This window comes from Strigops habroptila, chromosome 1 (genome assembly GCF_004027225.2).
Source record: "Strigops habroptila isolate Jane chromosome 1, bStrHab1.2.pri, whole genome shotgun sequence".
NCBI classification, from domain to species: domain Eukaryota; kingdom Metazoa; phylum Chordata; class Aves; order Psittaciformes; family Psittacidae; genus Strigops; species Strigops habroptila.
The window spans coordinates 42,866,810-42,882,360 of NC_044277.2; the positions used below are offsets into that span (position 1 = coordinate 42,866,810).

General features: G+C 36.3%; 1 protein-coding gene across 4 annotated transcripts in view; it reads right to left on the reverse strand.

The window, feature by feature from the left end:
- SPIDR (scaffold protein involved in DNA repair) overlaps positions 1–15,551 on the reverse strand; it is a 202,580-nt gene that overhangs the window by 12,531 nt on the left and 174,498 nt on the right. For 2 of the 4 annotated variants that reach the window (XR_003989104.1, XM_030469877.1), the window contains exons 12-15: positions 6,755–6,842; positions 4,313–4,456; positions 4,159–4,218; positions 401–599 (exon numbers count right to left, since the gene is read on the reverse strand). Coding sequence is in view for 3 of the 4 variants with exons in the window: in XM_030469877.1 (XP_030325737.1) it covers positions 401–599; positions 4,159–4,218; positions 4,313–4,456; positions 6,755–6,842 (491 nt within the window). In the remaining variant the exon portion in view is untranslated. The remainder of the gene's footprint in view (positions 1–400; positions 600–4,158; positions 4,219–4,312; positions 4,457–6,754; positions 6,843–15,551) is intronic. The other 2 variants (XM_030469885.1, XM_030469893.1) reach the window with 2 other exon arrangements.

Here is a 15,551-nt window from a genome sequence, read left to right on the forward strand (position 1 = left end):
TTAGAGGTAGTTAAGGTCAATAAAACAAGTTTCTGCAAGAATAACAAAACAAATGAAACCCAGTTGCTTAGTATTTTTGAGTCTTCTGTCAGCTAGAAAATTTATTTGACACTGGTCATTAGATTCAACAGCGATCAGAGAAGACTGACAATACTACTGGTGGACATACAGCAAGATCACAGAATTTCTCATTTACTTTGGAGAGCAACTCAAAAATATAAAAAAGAAACCTTACGGGAAAGCTCTAATTACAACCCCGTTCAAATTTCTTATCCCAAACTTGCAATGTCCCATCTTCACCTGAGAACGAAAGTCTCTGTAGGTCACACACTGCAGCGGCAGAAATTAAGACGCTATTTCAGTTTGTTACAACTGCTTCAAGACCACATGGAAAACTTACCATTTCCCCACAGTGCATCCTTGAAGAAGACAAGCTGTGAGGTAACACTGAGGGCTTCTGTGATTTCTGTACTGAGAACACATGAGGCAGCGACTGACACAGCAACAACTTTTGGAATCATAGGAACCAAATTTTGCAATGTGGAGTCAGTCACAAACAAACAAATCTCTCTTTGATTTATAGGAACACTTTGCTTTGTCTACAGTTTCCAAAACAGAAAAAAAGATACAAAATCGGAATGCAGTTGTTAATTTTTAGTAGAAGGAAAGACTAAAACAACAACCTCATATTTAAATAACTAATAAAATTAGCAGAAATGATTACATTTAGGGCATGTACAGGATAATGAATCAAAGCTTTATTGGAATTTGACATTATTCCTTACTGCAGATACAAACATCTCTACCTTAAATTAACTTTCCAAGGTTGACTCTCTGGAATCTTGGCTTTACTTCTATCAATTATCACTCTTTACCATAACTCAACTTGGATTGTACAAGGGATTTGAAAATACATTTTATTAAAAAAATGTATATAGTATATATACACTAAATATTGTATATTTATATCACATATATGGTATTTACATCATATATATGGTGTATATATATAAAAAGTTAATTGTCTGGTTTTATGAAAAAAGACTCACATAATTTTTGCCTTAAAAAAAAAAAAAGGCTATTGCTGCTACTAATATTGTTCCCGTGCGAGTGAATTTTCCATGTACTGTTATCTGGTTCCAATAGAAGCAGTCCTTGGCTAATAGCTATTGCAAGTTACAAAGCTGTTGAAGAAACATCTCTAAATATTTGAGTGATGCATAGAAATAGGGAAATAGATAACTCATGATTAACAGAGAGAGGAATCCGCAATGACAATTTAAGTTTTCTGCCTAAGACAGGTATAAAAATACCATGGTGTGACATAAATTCAGGTATATCAGGACTCCTGATGTCACAACCAAAACACTTTGTCTCAGCCTTCAAATCTGAAAATAATTATCACAAAATCAGTAGTGTTTTTTAAATTTTTCACACTGGATTGATGAACAAGACAGACTATGAACAGACATTAGACACACATCAGCGCTTATTCCCGGGTCTCTACCAAAATCAGATGGGTTACAATTTGACCATTCATGCTTTTGTCTCCCTTGTTTTTTTGTTTGTTTGGTTTATTTTTAAACATAGCTTTTATAATATCTGTGTGTATGTGAATTTTCCCATGCTTCAGAAAAAATGGGTTGAATAACAAAGCATTTCACATTTACCAGTCCGAGTAACTTGCAAATTTTAAGATTCTAGCATTAAAAATGTTTAACTAAAATTAAATTACTTTCTTAATTTAAAAAGGTTTTATTACTATTTTTAATTAGACTGACAATTAAAAAATCATACTTGAAACATTTAAATGGAAATGAAATACCACAATGATTGGAGAGACACATATCGTATTTTCTTCTCAAAGATGCATGTCTCTAGCATAAGGTAATGCAATGAGAACCCCAACTTCTCATCTTCAGTTGAATTCAAACCTTGAAACCGTTAACCACACTAAAATTAGCTTTTTGTTCATGCTAGCAGCTCATAGAGCAAATGCAATAATTGTAAATAATGACTAGGAAAATTCATAACTCAGATATTACGGTTATGCCTTAACACAGTATGTGCTGCCTGTAGCATTGACGTTGTTTCATTGCCTAGTAACTACATATATTTGAGTACCTCCTCTGTGTAGATAGCATTAGGACAGCTTCAAGAAAAGAATTTTTACAGCTGTCCCACGAGAATTACTAACACATTAAAAGTTGGCTTTCAGAAGAATCATCCAAAAAGTAAATAATAACAGCAAAAATCACAAGTTAGTATAAAATCATCATCTTGCTATGTGTGACAATTTGTTCTGAACAGAGAGGACACAACAAATAGCAGCAGGATTGAGTTATAAGGACAGCTCCTTAACCACAGATGGAATATATTTCCTCATATTCCTTCTGTACCACAGTACAGATTCTGAGTAATAATAAAACCATATTTCCATTCCTCCTTCACACAAACGAACTATCTCAGGATACTGTAGCTACATGGAATAAATACTATTTTTGAAGTACATTTGAATTAGCTTCCATAGCAGATTATCTAACAATAATAGACTGGCAAAATAAACCAAATCATAGTCCTTTCCTCACTTATTATGACTTGATGATATTTCATGCGAAGGATATGTCCTCTTGGCAAAAGCAGCTGCAGTAAGCAAGCTGCTGTTTGTGTCCTTCTTCTGGGAGGATTTGGCAAGCAATACACTAACTGCAGGTAAATACCCCTACATTCCTAGGGCAGTTATCCAGAAGTTAAGCAGAAGAAGAATATCTGCTATTGCTTTTCCAACATTACTTTGAAAAAAATTATGAGCACTCACGTTGTTCACTTACAAAAATTTAATGCTTACAGTTCAGTAAGTGAATAGCCGTTAAAAAAAAACAGCTAATAAACCTCTTAGTAGCAAGAAAAAATCATAGGCCTTTTTTTTTCCATTAAAATCACATCTGCTTCTGTATGCTTCATCTTTTCTCTGATTTAGTGATGAAGTGCTTCTAAACAAGAATACTGATGACCCACAGCATCTCAGATGTAGACATTCCTGAATACAAAAGTGCTTGGTTGGGATACCCCTAGTCTGTAATTTTAGTTTATTTTTTAATAGAACAGGTTTCTTGGAAATAGAAGTTCATGCATGTATGTGTCCATCTTCCTGTTAGCACCCTGAAGATCCCATCAAGCTAGCCCCAATTTCACATTTGCAAATGTTCTGTTAAATTCTCACTTAGCATGGAGAAAACACAAGAGGTGATACCCCCCATCTCGGGAGTTAAAAGTACTCCCTGCCTAGAAAGCAAATCAGAACTCATTGGCTTTTGAAGCAAAAGGGCAAGATCTAAATTAAATTTATGTCTCACACTGGTGGGAAGCATCTCCTGCTATTTTGCTGGCCGTTCAGGAATTTCTTTGTCTTTGGTTCATATGCTTTGATTCACACTTTGTTTCTTGTGGAGCTGATGGACAATTGCAAATGATTTTCCACCAGAATCCAGTGCTGGCTATACTGAGGATCCAGTCGCCAGGAAAAAATAAATAAATCAGCAACAAAAAATTCCTTTAACTACTGAGGGAGTTAGCAACATTTTGAAAGAGAATTGTAGCATCATTCAGAAACAAATAAATAAACATAATTATAAACTTTCCCACATGGTATGGATGGCAGATGTATTTACCTAAGAGTTCCTACTTTCTACTAACTGGACCATAAAAGCCAAATTTGCCTGAGGGACTTCTATTGAAGTCAACAAAAATAGCCCATACTCTTGCATGCAAAGAGCAAAACTGTGTTTTTATATAACCATCATCTGTTACATTCTACCCTGCGACACTCGACCGACTGAGAGCTTTTTGCTGTGTATAGAAGGATAGTATTTAGGTATAAATTGAGTCTCAACTAACTTCCTTACAAGGGTGCAATATTATCTCTGCTTATATAGCAATTTATTCAGAAACAATTCACTTTCTAGACTGGATGGTACTGAAACTGGAGATTTTGCCCATTCACAAGCATTTTAAATCTGGTGCTAATTCTGTTCAGACAACTCTTGAAGATAATCCAGGAAGGGTTTTGGTTTTCCCATAAACAAGATAAATGCTGGCTTCTTCATGTAAGCGTTATATCGATTTTATGTTGAATTCATTGCCAAGTGAAAAGATTACCTGCAGCCTTAGATATAGGACTTGCGCCCAAAAGCTACAACGCTCATTACAACTGTCCATCTGAAAATTGCACAAAAACAGGCAATGAGACAAACATGATACCAGAAATCCAGTGGTACAAAGTATTTGTTATCTGACTTGTAAAGCAGATTACCCGAAGAATTTCCTTTAGACCATGAACAGCTGGTGGCTGGTACAAATTAGAAATCTGTTCTTCCTCATCCACTTCCACATGCATTTCACCAGACTGAACAGTAAGAATATAACAGAAGCTGGGAGGAGCAAGATTAGTTGTCATCTATGAAAAAGTAAGGAAAAGAAATGTGACCTTAAAAAAGGCACTTTAATTTGGCCAGTTGGGTTTTATACTAATAGCCAGAACAAATCACATAATTTACATTTTAAGAGGGATGGGGAAACAAAATTATATGGTTAATAACAACGACTCTCTGAAGTAGAGGTTGAGTTAATAAACTGACATTCACAAGTTATAAGTGAAATCAGCTTGCGTGTATCACTCTTTCCATAATCTGACATTGATCCTCATCACAAAAACAACTCACGCTCTGGCACACTTGGCAAACACAGCGACTATTTCAAGGTGCTTGTTGCTGGTTTTGCATTTTTTTATTACATGGTAGGAGTGCCCTGATTATTATTTTTTTTAATATCCATAACTTTCCTGATATTTGGGGACTTTTGCATGTGGGTGGGTTTTTGTGATAGTAAACAGCTGCCAAACTTATAAAGCTGCCAAATTAAATCCAGGACAGCACAAGGATATAATGAAGAACAGGAAGGCAGCTACAAGAACTGCTCTCTTTCTGTTATGCCAGATTTTTCTTTGCCCCTTAAAAAGTACCATGAATTAACAACTTTATCAATCACCACTTAAAGTGGTCCCAGGCTAGACAAGCTTCTCAGGAAAAAAAGGACAATGCTAGAAAATAATTTTTATTGTGGATATGGTACAATATTCTTCTAGCCATGTTTGTTATTAACAAAGCATTTCATTTAATAAAATAAATATGAACATCTATTTAAGACAGCTGCCCACCCATTAAAAAAAATCTGCATAAGAAAAAAAAAAAGGCAAAAGAAGTTGATACCCAAATTCTGTTTGCTTCTGACAGCACTAACGAAGGTATTTGAATGTACATATGGCTCAAAAGAAATCAGTTCCACAGATCTCTTCCCAACAACATTATTATTTAGGTACCTATGTATAAAATTACTTCCATAAAATTGTGCATAAAACTATACTGCTTGTATCAAGAAAAATGTATCTCAACTGGAAAAAGCTCCACTCAGTCAAAAATCTGCAGCAGTAGAATGCAAGTTGTGATCCTCCATGGGATGAATTAGTGTTTCAAACCCATGACAGAAGTGTAAACTGCATGATTATGGAAATTTCCTCCATTTTTGGTTGCTAATAAAATAGAGAAAATGAAGAACAAATGAAAGCCATAACAATGCTAAACAACATTTAAGAGCTTTGCTCCATCCGCGGATATCCCCATTCTGTTGTTCATAATATTTTAATGCATTCTTCTGAGACTTCCAAAATGTCTAGATGAAAGGGAGAGTCAAGGAGAAAACAACCATTTCATTCAGTTTCAGTTTTGGTTTTATACATAACCAAGGTCTGAACTTTTATTCTTCAACATAAACCCCTGCACAATTAAGAGAACACTATATTTCAGGGAAAAGATTCTCAGACTTTAGAAATAACCAGTAATAACCACCTTTAATGTCCTCTGGTTTTGAAACTTGTCTATTTCCAGCTTTTTCTTCTTTTCTAGAACTTGTGTTCTGATTGACTCCCCTAGGCTCTCATACCAGTTTTTAATACCACAAACAACTTCCCCAAAGAACAGTGTATACAAGAGCAGCAGGAGAGCGCAAGCACTTGGCTACCCAGAAGCTTCTCAAATGACCTCATATTATCAAAATGACACTTGATATGACAGAATACAAATACAAAAGCTAATTAAAGGAAAATTAAAGATACTATTTCAGATTTGCAAATGTATGGTAACATACCTTAAATCCATTTAAATAGCCCCCCATGCCCTAAAATCACAGAAACATTAATTACTTTTTAGTAGATTATTTTTGAATTCATCCTTCAATTGTCTTCACAGGAGACAAGTATCAGTCAAATTCATCCTAACTAGTAAGAGACCTGATTCCAGCAGTCAGTCTGTCTTCATGGAAGTTAATCTTCGAAAAATGCTTTCAAGTCTAAGGCTGAAAAGTGCTTCAAAAGAATGAGTTAAAATCCTTGTGTACAGATTTCTCAGCTGGCTCCATGCTATCTAATACATCTTTTCTCCCGCAAGGAGAGGAATAATAGAGAGGTATCCTACCATTCTAGCTCTAGAAGATTAATAAGGGGCTAACTGCATAATTTTTGAAAGATTCTGCTGACCCAGAGGGCTTCAGGTTAGCCTAGGAGATTGCCAGAACCAGTAAAACAAAACTCTGTAGCTGAAGAGAGGGAGAGAATCTGATTCCCAAAGTAAATATGAATACAATACCAACAAAAATAGTACTTTTAAGTGAAAAAAATAATTTCCATAATAACAAGACTTACCATTTCAGAGTCTTGACTTTGTCCAGGAACTTTTACAGGCACTACCGGAGGCCACAGACTGTCTATCAGACTAAAAAGTCCTAATGTCCTTCAAAAAGACCAATAAAATCAGGTTTAAAATGTTTTCCACTGTTATATTATATGAACAAGATTCATTAAGAAATATAATTTAAACCATTGCATAATTATAAAACCAATTTTCAATCATATTTTGTTTTTTGGAAGCTGGTTTTGATTTGCTCTACTTAAATCTCCATCGTTTCTGCTGCAGGGTGGAGAGGGAGGGAAGATATGTATCACATACAGTAACAAGCAAGTCGTATTTACTCCTTTGCCATGAACAGCATGCTACATGGTACAATCCAGGGAAACTGGGCAAATGCCACCTTGGGAAGGATGGAGATATCATTACAACTTCTTTTAAAAAATAGCTTTTAACTATTTTAACTGATAGATTAAAAAAAGTTTTGCTTCTAACATTTATGATTCTTGTTTTCCTCTTAACAGCTGACTGCAACTGCTTTCAGGAAAATCAGAAATTATCAGACACAGAGAAACAGGCAAGATTTTGCTATCTTACATATATGTGCAGAGGACAGTCTCCTTCCTACATAGCTGCTCATTTAGTTATGATTTGTATTTATTTATTTTGCAAGTTTCCCACTTTTAATTTAGCAACAAACATAAAATCAACAGTCCAGCATATTGAGGTAAAATGCTGCAGACTCTTTAAGAAGCAAAGCTGTAATTTGCAGCAGTTCAGTGGCTGCCTTGTCACTGAATATGGCATCCTTGCTGGATGGACAGGCAGCAACATCTGAGGGAGAGGCTAAGAAAACAGCTGAGGGAGGGGAAATAGCTACAGATAACCAACTTGAAGAGACATGCATTTTTGAGTTAAAGCTCCCATTTATCTTGTCCTAGTTCTCAGTTCCATGTAGTCAAAGCACAGAGATCTGGATTTTAACTTCACGCTGCCTCTAAGAACAAGTTGTCTGTTCCTCCAATTAAGAAAGCCACTGTTTCTGAAACAGCTCTAAAAAATTAAGCCCTAAACTTGCTAAAAGTAATACTAGCTTCTAAACTCAACTGTTTAGAAGGAAACAGCGTACTCTGGTACAGGGCTGCTTCTCTTCAAGGGGTCATGGAAACTTTCCTTTTTAAGTTCTGCTTTTAGCTCGCTTCTGCTTAAGCTTATTTATTTCTGTATTTCCCTAGTCCTTCTCTGGATCCTTAAGTGCTTAGACTTCGGGTGTCTATAGGCTGTGAACCTCTTCCCATGTTTTTCATAAAGTGCCAGGTATCATCTATGATTCGGTGTTAGTAGTGATGATGCCTTTGGATCAGCACTGTAAAAAGTTATATGGATATAAATCTCAGAGTGGATTTTGTAGAGTAAAGCTTGTGGTTCACAATTCAGGTAACAAGCTGGGAGATTACAAAGATGATGCTGCTGCCTATAGCTGTGTTCTCCACACTAATAAACAGACCAGAAACACAAACAAGCTGCTCTTTTACAGAAATTAACTTCCTGACTTGTATGGCATCATTGCTGAGTCTGTAAAGGAGAACACTGAGCTCAGAGGCTGGTGTTTTAGGGTTTTTTTTGGTTTGTGTTTTGGTTTTAACAGTGAGAACATTACAACATAGAAAGCAACACTTCTTAGATATTAAAGAGACTTTACAGCAAATTGACCACTTCTTGAATCCTTGATTGGGCCAAGATTTTTTGTCTTGGATCATATAGAACAATATCCTTGCAGGAGGGCTAATGCCCAGAGGAACAAATTGGTCTTGCTAACTGGGACATGAAAAAGGAGAGTTACAAAAAGAGAGCACAGCCTTCTGTACAACTCTGGCAGTTACACAAGTGGCTTTCCTCACACGACATGCAGCACGAGGGCAAGGGCAGAGCACGGATATGAATGTACCATAGACTCTGTGTGTGTGGGTACAGAGATTGCACATCTATCAGCTTAGAGCAACTAAGCTATATTGTTGCAGTGCAGATATAATTACAGCTCCATACCAAACTTACATTGATCCCTCATCTGTACTTTCAAGTTTTCACAAGAGACATGAAGTTGTCCCTTCTGCTTTAGCTCTCTTCCAGCTTGCCACCCCATATCAGAATATCTAAAACATACAGTGCATTTTCTTCTATTACTCGTGTCCTTTTGAAGAAGGTCATCTACTGCTTGAACTAGGAGCACTTAATCGTTAGTAAATGACAGTATTTGTTTACAAACAGGCAGAGGAGCAGCATTGTGCGGAGTGTCTCCTGAACATCTTGGCCCCATCCTTTTTTCTGACAGCCACCTGAAGGATTTGCAAGTTCCAAATCACATCCTGCCGGGATCCTTGTCTACCAAAGGGGATGGATGTTCCCTCCTGGAGCTATCACTGTATCAGTCAGTATCTCTGGTGAGGAGCTTCCCTCTTGCTGCACCCATTTATATGCCTCCAAGAAAGCTAAGTGTCTCTTTACACTTAGGGTCTCTGACTTAGCAGAAGGGGAAATGAGGTGAGGGCAATGACAATAGAGAAACAGCAAGACATTGTGTCTTCCTCTGTAGAAAATCACTATCCTCATAGAAATAATAAAATTAATTTTCTTTATTGGCTGAATATATATATATATCTCCCACTTCAATCTGACTTGAACAATGGGTGTATTTTATCCAGTATGTGTATCCTTCTTCAGATATAGAGTCAAGACAAGAAATGAACAGATGGCTCTGTGCCACAGCAAAGGGACGTGGTTAGCTCCCATGTGCACAAAGAGCTTCTCTGGCTACAGAAGACAAAATAAGAACTTTAAAATTTTGCTTTGTGAGTGTAATTACTAGTCACTTAGAAAAAAAATTAATCACCAAAGGACTTCTAAAGAAGGAGAAGTAGACTAAGAAGTGAAAAGAAACATGCTCAAGGATAAAAAAATCCCCACAACATGTAAAGTATTTTGAATAACATATATTTTTTACTTCAGAGACAAGGACTCTATTGTAATATTCTATAACCTTTCTTTTAAAATAGAAAAGACTGAATCCATACTGGGAGGACAGAAATCACCTATCGGATTCTAAATGACAGACTCAACCCTCTACTTTCCATGCCAGACTGAAATCTATGTTTGGTAAAAATCTTTTTGTCCTATACTAAGTATGTAGATGTCTACTTGTTTATCACCAACACAGTAAGACCACCAGTAACTCCAATAAAGTGTTACAGTATAGAATTCCATAGAAGCAGGGACTTACAACAGGCAGTCCTTTACATACAGGCCCTCTGGAAGTCTAAGGTGGAGGTTTTGCTGACCTTCTTCCTGAAACCTTTAATCTTTAAGGGATCTTAATACTTCAGATCCTTTCCAACCCACACCATTCTCTGATTCTATGATTCTGCTTCTAATCTTTCTGCAAAGTCAAATAGCATATATCCATATGCGCACACATGCACATACATGTTAGCTCTATGATTTTTGATAAAAACATGCAAATAAAGAGAAAAGCCACTGTAATTATATTTAAGCATCCAGTAAAGTGCAGTATCTACAGTATCAGCACATCTACTCTGATCCCGTGGAAATGTCATTCATTTCATACTACAAGCTATACTACAAAAATCAAACAACTTCTAATTTTGATTTTCGAAACTGTATTTCACTGACTCTGATCCGACAACTTATTTTGTAACTTAGTAAGATGCTTTTTTTATTTCTCTCAGAAGCATGAATGAGAGAAATCTACAGTTCTGGTCTATGAACTTTGTGTGTGACACTCCTGATTCAATTTTTAACATTACAGCTTATAGTTCGGGGATTTTTCAGTTTTATTAACCATACCACAGGTTCAGCGGAATATTACTACAGGGAGAAAATATCACAAATATCAAAGAAAACAGAAGGAAAACAATGCCCATAACTAGGAAAAGAAGAAAGACTAGGTTTACAGTAGGGGCACAGGAAAAAAGATGACAGGATTCTCCTCCAAGGTCTTCCATGGCTTTACTCTGGGGACTCCAAGACTTCTCTGTTTCCTCCTCTCCTACTTTCTTATTTTTAGTCAAAAACAAAACAGTTTTTTTCTGGCAGTATCAGTTTCAATTATTAAGAACTCAAAAATAAAGCAATTCATAGCCCTCTGTGCAATCTCTCCTAACTCAAAAATAATAAGATATTTACTAATAATCATCTAGACTGCATAAGCTTCAAGTAACAAAAGACAAGCCATCCAAATATAAAGCTGATACTGTAGGCTACCTCTCCCTTTAACTGACTTTTTAAGATCTTGCAGTGCACAAGATATGCAACACCACATGTTCTCAGACTCAACAATAAAAGCAACAAAATCATAAAGTAAAAATCTGAGCCTACTAAACCAGCATCTCAGTCAAAATGCAAACAGAAGTTACACATACTACATTAAACCACGGAAATTATAATATAAAAGTACTTTTGATTCAATATGGATAACCCTATGTTATTCTCCAAGGCCGGTAACTAAAGAGATGCATGACAGAAGAACTGAAGGTACAAGCAGCAGTCCACGCTTGTTAAAGAGAAGAAAACCCACGAAAAATGTTAATTTCTGATAAGCAGTCATCAAAGATCATAAAAAACTAATGCAAATATTCAAAACTTCAATGTGATTACTGAAAATATGCTTTAAATGGAACTCGATTTTAACCACAGCAATTACCAAAGTGTTTCAGGACTTTGAAACCTCAGAGATGTGGGTGGCTCTTGCAGATGGCAGTCTTTTTGGAGGAGGAAAAACCAAAGGATGAAAGTTATGACTTCCTTGCTCTGCGGAGAGTTCTTACTGTTACATTCCCTGTCAACGTCTAGCAGTTGAAACACTTTCTTGTACAGCAGTTAGAGGTAGTCCTCTCTTCTGAGTGGACTCAGGAGAGAAAAAGGAGAGAGAGAGAGGCCAGAGAATATGAGACTTAAAAGAAACAAAAGGAAGGAAGAAAGAAAACCTCAGACACAATAAGTGACCAACATTACAGGCAAATACAGGAGATTTCATGTTTCAGTGCCTAAGATTTGAAAGTTTAAAATGACAAACAACAGAAGCCAACTTTATTTGAAAATGCAAAAATTTCTCAGAGAAACATAACACTGGTTGATGAACTCAATATTCAGAGTCTTCTCACTGTAGAGAAAAATGCAACAGATAGTACAATCTGCTATGAATTAAAGGTTGGGTCAAGTGCCAAAGCTTATGAGTTGCTCTACTCTTCAAAGTGTTCTACCCTATCCAACATAAGTGTGGATATTAGCACTATCCATGCAACAGTTGCATCTTCGTCTGAAGCTTGTTAGCATTTTTTCAATTTAGGGACAAAATTCATACTGACACCCTGCATTAGTTATGTATTAACTTAAAGCATTTCTTCCTTCCCCCTCTATTTTTAAACTGGTGTCATCTTTCTGTTCTGCTGAATAGAAACTCTTCATATTTCTACCATATGAGAAAGCATAAGGAGAAGCAGCAGATAGGTCTGCTATACTGGGCAGTAAAACAACTCAGTGCTTGGCAAATCAGGTGAAAAGACACAAATTGTCAAAATCCAAATTATTATTCTATGTGGAACTCCAAACATGGCTAAAAACATAGACATTGGGGTTTTTTTTAATACAGACACATATCTAACTACAAAGTTTATCCCAGCTCATCGAAATTGATTTCCAGTAGGAAGCAGCAGACTATGACAATTTATAGGTTATTTACTCCCGAGGCATTTTAGCGAATGCTGAGTCCCTGCATTTAATTGCATCCATTTAGTTACTGGTTATACCAGACATACCTGAAACATGCCTGGGATCTATTAAAATAGGCGGATTGCATGTTAGTTGTACTGCATGCAGATTCTTCACCAAAAGTCCTGCCTCTAGCATTACACCACCAAAACCTCACTTCCTCTTTCTCAAGGGGCTGGATTTATGAGACTGACATATGAGGCAGTGGGAGAACAAGAGAGAAAACATATACCTCTAAGGAGCCAACATCACCACTGGCAGACTACTGAACATTTTTCAGTCATTTCTCTTTAAACCACCATATCTTTCTTTTTGGATGACATTAAGTGTGCAGTTCAGGGACCAGCTGTAGAAAGGCTAAAAGACAATTATGAATGAGAGAGTGAAGAGAAAAGGTGTCAAGAAACAGATACTGAATGTGGTGTTAATTCGGCTGCTACAATACTGGTTCCTACCTTATTCAACAGCCTCAGGAATAGACTACAAGAACTGCTAGAAATAAAGACACTAAACAAGCCATGAAAACTTTGATGTGACTCAGTCATGCCCATCTGTCTTACAGGACTGGCAGAAACTGGGCAGCAAAGGGAAACACCGCTTCCTCTGCTGGACTACAAAGGGAAGGATTTCTTGCAGAGATGGTTTTGGGGAGTATGTTTTATGTGTAGTACGGGACTTCTGAAACCCACTTAAATCAATGAAAGACCTTCAAATGACCTAGTACAAGACCCTGGTACTTTTTAAAGGATATTGATATTGAAAAGCAACATTCAACATTAACAGTGTTTCCCTCAATGTACGATTACCAGAATTCTAATTTTCACAGAGTTGATCTTGGTCAAGACAGGACGTGGTTATGTAAGTTCTTATCCCACTTTCGGTTTTTTTTGGAACACAAGTGTTTTCTTATCAGGAGAAGAAAAGGGTTTAGTTTCTTTAGCACATCTTACAGCACAGGTCTATTCCAAAGATCAAGTCAGATTTACAGCCAAGTTTCCACCTGGATGTAAAACACCCTTTCTTATAGGTTTTTAGTCCTTGAAATGTAATTTCAGCTCACAACAATGATTTATAAATGCATTTACTGGAATGATGTTAAATAGTACTTTACATTAAGTACTTGATGATGAGGATGGATGATGGACTGGAAATTTTTTTGAATAACAGGGGTCCACTGATGCAAAAAGCTTGAGAACCTCTAGTATCTGTTAAATGCAAATCTCCTCTGTCTCATGGATGGACTGAGGAAGCACTTTGTCTCTATAAAAAGAGGTTACAATCCAAGTGACTGTGGGACAACATGCATATATGGGATCTTACTAGCCATTCTTGGCTTTCTCCAGATCATATGCTTCAAAGGCAAAAAAAAAAAAAAGTCATTACTTTTCCCTCATACTTCCTATATTTTATTCCCTTTTATCCATTTTAAAAGCCACTGTCAGACTCCAGAAAACAGTTTCAAAGCCATCTCCTTCCAAAAAATAATTGGCACTCTCAAAAGAGAAAAAAAAAAGGCTGCCGTCTTTCTTGCAAGGCAGACCACATAGTTCTTATTCACTCATGTGCTGCAAGCAAGGTTGGGCACTCACAAGCATATCCCATCATGTGCTTGGGTGTACCACTTGCCCTGGAAACCCATTTATTCAGTGGCAATGAGTTCTACAGTCTAATTATGCTCTGTTGGAATAAGTACTCCCTTATATTCATTTCAGCTACGGCTTTACTGGGGTTTCTATCACACCTAGAAAGACACAAAATGTGCCCCAACACTTAATAGTAATAAAAAGTTATAAAGCAGAACTTGGGCTAAAACAATTGAGAAAAAAATGAAGCCTGAACAATTCCCCCACCCACCCATCTTGTACAATGAAATCACGTTTTAACCACTACACTGTCCCTGAAGCTACACTAGCCTTTTTCTTTTAGTGTTTCCTAGCAGGGTTACCACCAGCACAGCTCCAGCTGAGCCACCGGCATTTTCAGCAGTGTGCCTTCTAATCACCCTCAGAATAGCCAGAAGTAAGTTACTGCTGCTTTGAAACAAAATTTACACTAGAAAAAGTCTGTCTCTTATTAGCTAGGCAGAGTACTGGAAACACCAGCAGCCAGTTGTAAAACTTCATTTGTATCCAGAATTCCAAAGCCATTATTTAATTTGTTTGGAAAAAATGTAACTTGAAAAAAAAGCCAACAAAATAATTAAATAAGAAGACGTGTTTGTTATTAAAGATCCATAAAAATGCAAGTAGGCTTGAAATCCAAAGGATCTGAAAATTAACACTGCAAGTACATAAAAAGAAAAGCATACTGAATAGAGCTGGCTGGAAAACAACAATTCCATTTTGCTAAACATTTCAAAGCTTTGAAATTTGTTTTTGTTCCAATATGAAACAAAAATGAGACTTTCTGAAACTTTTCATGAAATGAGAATGAGAGAGAGAAAATTCACTCCTTCTGGACCTGAAAAAAATCTTCCCAACAAAATTGTCTCCAAAACAGATAATGTTTCCATGAAACATTCTGGTTTTGATGAAACAGCATTTTTCACCAGGAAAAAAAAAGTGTCAGCAGAAATATTATAGCCATTCTAATACCAAAGGCTTATCTAGATCGGATGCTTTTACGAGAAAGTTATGTTGAGAATTGAGTCAATCTAATTATATTTATATAGGTCCCCATGTGAACAAAGTGTCAGTTTCCTTAGAAAGACACTCTGTAAGACACTTGATCTATTTAATTTTTTTTCTTGATTAGAGATATTTTATTTTATTCAAAGAATGTAAAGGAATCACAGAATAAGCAAAATCTGAGCGATACCGTAAGTCAATTTGTTACTTATCTGGGGGGACTTTTCCATAAACCTGTGGATGTTCTTATTCCAAAATAAGAATGCCTTTAGGATTTGCAAGAATTTTTTTTTTTTTAAGAAGCTTAAACTGTGCTTCCAAACTCATATAGATTTAACTGAATTAAGCTCTCAAACACTAAGGGAAACTCTGTGCTTGAAACTTCAACCCATATTGGGTAGCA